Source organism: Sinocyclocheilus grahami, unplaced genomic scaffold (assembly GCF_001515645.1).
Source record: "Sinocyclocheilus grahami isolate Dianchi unplaced genomic scaffold, SAMN03320097.WGS_v1.1 scaffold3445.1, whole genome shotgun sequence".
NCBI classification, from domain to species: Eukaryota; Metazoa; Chordata; class Actinopteri; order Cypriniformes; family Cyprinidae; genus Sinocyclocheilus; species Sinocyclocheilus grahami.
In genome coordinates, this window is record NW_015508570.1 from 10742 (window position 1) to 16483 (window position 5742).

The following is a 5742-nucleotide window of genomic DNA, read 5'->3' on the forward strand; positions in this document are numbered from 1 at the left end:
ATTGTTTTGAATAAATGTATTGTTCCATTCTCTGTCTGCAATAATTGATGCAAAAAGCAACTAATAATGTCGAACAATCATTCGAAATAATATATCTGTCAACCCCTATAATGCTCAAGTATTTTCTTCTCGAAACAAAAATGCATGAAGAAGATAACATTTACCTGTGGTGGTGTACTGTCTTTGTTCTTCAAGAAAACATCGCATAGGGGCTGCTGACGTCGCTGGTAGACGTAAGCAAATCGCAGCACATCATTAGTGTTTGCAGAGGCTAGCGAGAGGAAGGCTTCATTTCCTGTGGCGAAGGACTCTTCCTCACCAGTGATGAGTAGAATGCAATATCTGTGGAAAAGACATCGCAGACTATTGGAAAAGACCCTTTAATATGTTGAATCGGATTAACTCCACTGATTTTTACAAGGCCATCTTACTTCCTGCGACGATGGAACTGTTTGACAGGGCAAAGCTCATCAAATAGCTTCTGGTTCACCAGACGAGGAGCCAGGAGGAACTTGTTGTTGGAGATGAACTCATCTATTATTTGCTTCTTCATCCCTTTAGCCTGAGGGAGCAAATGTTTAATTGAAAGTCAAAAGGTAAACATATTTATATCTTCTCAAACATCTCAAACAAAAAAAGATGTTGCTGAAGCCCCAACCTGGGGTGCGTTTCCAGTACAACGATGTAACTCACTGATTTGACCACCATAGTACAATGCATTGTTGTGGAAACTAACTAGCTAGTCACGACTATTTCCCGAACACTGCTGCATCTCCATCGTTTGAACAACATTAGTTCAACAATATAGGGCCATTGTTAATGACGTCACCGACACGCATGTGGTGGAGTAATAACTTCTGCTGTTTAACTGATTGGAGATCTCTTAAGGTGCTGCTGTATTGAACATGGCACCTGATGACTAATTTACTTTTTCTTTGTTCCGTGTCATTTTGCTTTTTTGAATGTCTGATTAATCACGGGTTCCCTCTTACATAATCCTCTGGGGTTCCCTTAGGCATTTATGCACAGGCACACTCTTCACTCTGTCTGCACTTATTGAGGATGCGCAAAAAACATAGATTAAAATGCAATTATATTTAGATAGAATGAAAATATAGGTTGTACTGCATGTTAGCTTGCTTATTGTGCCCAAGAGAATAATTTATTTTAACCCATATGTCTCATTAACAAGAAACTATGCTTCTAACCACAGGTCAAGAGCTGTAGTTTCAACCACGCAAGTTTGCGACGCTGTTTGCGAATGTTCGTGTGAACGCTAGTTACGCAGGTAACTGTGGTTCTGTGAATTCCGGATGACCGCCAGAGGCAGTGTAAACACTATGGATTATCGCAGCACCAGCTAGATAGATTGAGAGAACATACAAACAAAGTCACATAGTGACGAATGCTGAGCCATGGGGGGTTATAAGCCACCGTAGCTCAGCACTCTGCCTCGTTACGCCTTTCTCGCGCATTCCGAGTGACCAAGAACTCTGGCGGTCATCCGGAATTCACAGAACCACAGTTACATGCGTAACTAGCGTTCTGTTTCATTCCTACTGACCGCCAGAGGCAGTGTAAACACTTATGAATGACACATACCAACATAGTCATGAGGAATGCCACCCACCTGATGTAAATTAAGAAGAACCGCAGAACTAACGGCATTAGGGCCTTTCACACCGCTTTAGTTCCAGAACTAAATGTACAGTACTAAAGTACTGGGACGATTTTGCGCGAACTATTTCCCAGTACCATTTAAAGGGTTGCATTCACACCTACAGTGTGTACTAGGAACCGGTCGACAGCGACGTCATTTGGGCACGGCGTTCAACAACAGAAACAAAGAACAGCGTTAACAACAGGAGGATGGAGGACACTGTGATCGGAGCTGTGTTTTTGTTGTGTCTTGCGGGTTTCACAGTAATAGACATGGAAAGTCGACGTATACATAAAGCGATTGAAAGAATGGAAAGGAGGACTAAGAATCTCCAACGACACCTGGCAGTGCTACATTTGCTACAAGTGCCTGCACTTCAGCGTCCATCCATCTATCGCTGTTCTCCATACTTGCGAAATAAGTTGACACAATGTTTACAGTATGTTTACACAGTGTTTTAAATCATGGCGGGTGAGGGTGTTTTCATACTCGTTTGGCCAATCAATGTCTACTTGCGTCACGATTAGTACCAGTTGTGCTGGTTAGACCCTGCTCCAGAGTAGGAGCTAATTTGGTTCTAGAAAAAGGCAGTCCGGTACTGAAATCGCTCCCAGTTCCGGCGGTGCGAAAACGCCAAAAAGTGAGTAGTTCCACAATTAGTTCTGGTACTATGAAAAGGTTCCTGCGGTGCGAAAGGCCCTATAATGAGCAGCAAAATTGCCTTTATAAAACCGGGCAAACATGCATGGAGAAGACCAGGTAGCGGCAGTGCAGATATCCGCCAAGGAAACTCCTCTTTAAACAGTCCATAAAGATGAGATGGCCCTAGCAGAATGGCAGGTTAGTCTCCAGGGCAGTGGCCTCTCTGTTGCCTTGTAAGCACAAGTGGCAGATCCCACGCAGGGAAGTGAGGAGTTCGAGCAGGGTTCAGACGTCATGCACCCTTCAGAAAACTGCAGACAAGACTGTGAGATCCAAGAGAAGATCCACCAACTGGAGCATGATATGCAGCGACGTACACTTTCAGCATGGAAGCTGTCTTGCCCTCCTCCAGTAAATGTTGAAGAAAGTTTAAGATGCTCGGTATGTCACATGTTGCAGGATCAAGCCCCCGCTCCCCACACCATGCAGAAAAAAGCTTTCAACGGGAAGCATAAATATGTCGTGTGGATGAAGCCCTGGCGTTAGAGATGGTATGGATAACCGCAGAGTCACAATGTTCCAGAGAAGGATTTAACCCAATGGCCAGACCCAAAGCTGCAGACGAGCTGGATCCGAATGCCAGACTCTTGCCTCCAGCTGGGAGAGGAGGTCCTTCCTGAGGGGAAGTTTCCACGGATTGCCTATCAGAAGTCTCAGCAACAAAGGAAACCATGGTCTGGCTGGCCAACGTGGTGCCACGAGTAGCACTCTGTGCTTGCACAGGGAGATCCTGTGTAACGTCTCCCATAACAGAGAGATAGGTGGGAACGCATATATTAGGCAGTTCGGCCATTCATGAGACAGTGCATCCTGTCCCAAGGGACTGGACACTTCCGTCCTTGCAAACCATAAACAACAGTGAGTGGTCATCTCTGAAGCAAAAAGATCCACTTCCGATCTTCCAAATCGTAGCCAGATCTCCTGCACTACATCTGGATGAAGTCTCCATTCTCCTGGATATACTTGATCCCTGGAAAGAGCGTCTGCTGTCTGGTTGCACACTCCTGGAATATGAGCTGCCCTCAGTGAAGCAAGTCGCGGCTGACACCATGTCAGGATCTCGTGAGTAAGCTGTAGAGACCTGCAAGATTTTGTGCTGCCCTGGTGGTTCAGATGGAACACTGTTGAGGTATTGTTGGACCGACTGAGAACAAGGCGGCCTGCCAGGACTGGCATGAAATATTTTAGAGCCAAGAACACGGCACGTAGTTCCAGCAGATTGATATGTTCTGTGGCCTGGGTCGGTGTCCAGCGCCCGCAAATACCTCTCCGATTCCACGTTGCCCCCCACCCTGTGAGGGATGCGTCTGTCCTGACCAGTTCCCGATGAGAGGGAACAACACCCAGGGGCACTCCTGCCTTCAGAAACTCTCACCTCTTCAACGCACGGATGCAACGGTGAGAAATTACATCCAGCCGATGGCGATGTCTGGTGGGATCTAGCCGCAAACTGTTGTTCCATAACTGTAGTGGTCTGAGGTGGCGTAAACCCAGGGGAATCACCACTGTGGCCGCCATTAACATCCCTATTAGTCGCAGGACCACCTTGTACTGCAAAGACACACCCTGGCGAAAGCGAGCCAAAAGTTGCAGAATGTTTGTCACACATTCCTGAGACAGGGAGGCAGACATTAGGTGGGAATTCAGGGTCATTCCTATGAACGTAGTGGTCTGTGTTGGAATAAGACAGCTCTTTTTCTCGTTCACAGTAAAACCCAACTTCCGCACATGTCTCAAAAGTAGTCTGGAGTCTTGCACAGCCTGCTGTTTCGTGGGGGCACAAAGAAGCCAGTCGTCTAAATAGGGCAGAATATGCATACCTCTTATCCAAAGAGGAGAAAGAGCTGTGCTCACACACCTTGTGAAGACGCAAGGAGCAAGGGAAAGCTCGAAAGGTAGCACTTTGAACTGGTACGCTTGATTCAAGAAACTGAAACACATAAACTTTCTGTGATGAACAGCAATTGGGACGTGAAAGTTTGCATCTTTCAGGTCGACACTTACAAACCAATCGTCTGCTGTCACAGACCGAAGAACGTCGGCTGTGCGCAGCATTTGAAAAGGAAGGACCTTCAGGAACAAATTCAGGTGCCTCAAATCGAGAATTGGGCGGAAACCACCGTCCTTCTTCGGAACAAGAAAATATGTCGAATAGAACCCGTCTCCTTGAACGAGGGGATTAACTTTTTCTATGGCTCCCTTCTCTAACAGTGAACAAATTTCCAGAGAGAGAGCCATTGTACGAACTGTCTCTGATGATTATAGGAACAATTCTTGAAAATCTGAATGTCTCAAGCTTTATGTGTGCGACTTTTAGTGGTCGCGCTGACGGGGTCCCCCTGGCAACTGTCGATGAGGTGGCCGAAAAACTCTCACATCCTCAGTAACACAAGACCTTTGAGGGGGCTGTGACTGAGGTGTAGCGTGCCGGCGGAAATGTTGCTCCGATGTGGCATAGTGATGACGGGTCTGAACTGCTGGCATCCTAAAGGTAGGGTTGTGCTGCACCTGCGTCAGCTGACGAGTGGCCTCAGACAGCTTTACCCTCTTTTCCAACAGTTCCAGAACATTAGGATCAAAAAGATGCCCAGGAATAAATGGAAGATCTCTCAAGGTTTTCTTACAGTCCTCAGGTAGCCGTGCTTGGGCAAGCCACACTTGGCAGCGGGCTGCCAGGAGCGTGGCTGTAAGACTACCCAGCTCGCGGGTCACATGGCCCATTGCCAAGAGAGCAGTTTGCAGAAACTGTGAAATAGAGGGATCAACATTTGCGGGTTCCAACGTACTGGTGGCAGCAAGAAGTAACTGGCAAATTGGGTTTTCCGCATGAGTAATGTAGGCAACAGACTCGTATGCCTTTTTTAGTAGGGAATCCCTCCGACCATATTGAGCGCTGGGACGTCGCACATTCCCTCGTAGTGCCTCGTCAGGAGACACCACCAAAGCTGCAACAGGCTGCTCTATCTCCGGAGTATGACTCACCCCGATGGAATCTGCTTCAGCCATAGATGCTAGCGTCCGAGCAATCTTTGAGTGCTGCTTAGGTGGACCAGAACCTTTACACAGTGGCATGGTGAAAGAAGTCGCAGCTGTGGCCTGTCTGAAAAAAAATTTGTTTGGGCAAACTGGACCGGTGACTCATCAAGTCCTAGACGAGCAATTTGCCATTCGAAGTACAACCAAAGTATCATCGGAAGAGGACTGGGCCTGTCCAGATGACTGAACTGACCCTCCGCTAGACCCCTCTGCTGCTGGAGATGGTTGTGCAGCAACATCTACAGCATCTCCGTGATCACGAAAAAATAATCTGAAGCACTCGTAGAAAGCACATCAATATCAGAATGATGTGAAAAACAAGGGGAATCGAGAGACTCTTCCCC

At 47.0% G+C, this 5742-nt stretch overlaps 1 protein-coding gene across 1 annotated transcript in view; it reads right to left on the reverse strand.

Moving 5' to 3' along the window:
- Positions 1-98: 98 nt before the first annotated feature.
- LOC107576290 (dnaJ homolog subfamily C member 16-like) overlaps positions 99-5742 on the reverse strand; it is a 10088-nt gene continuing 4444 nt past the window's right edge. Inside the window, exons 8-9 of the mRNA XM_016262497.1 lie at positions 432-562; positions 99-342 (exon numbers count right to left, since the gene is read on the reverse strand). Coding sequence (XP_016117983.1) covers positions 99-342; positions 432-562 — 375 coding nt within the window. The remainder of the gene's footprint in view (positions 343-431; positions 563-5742) is intronic.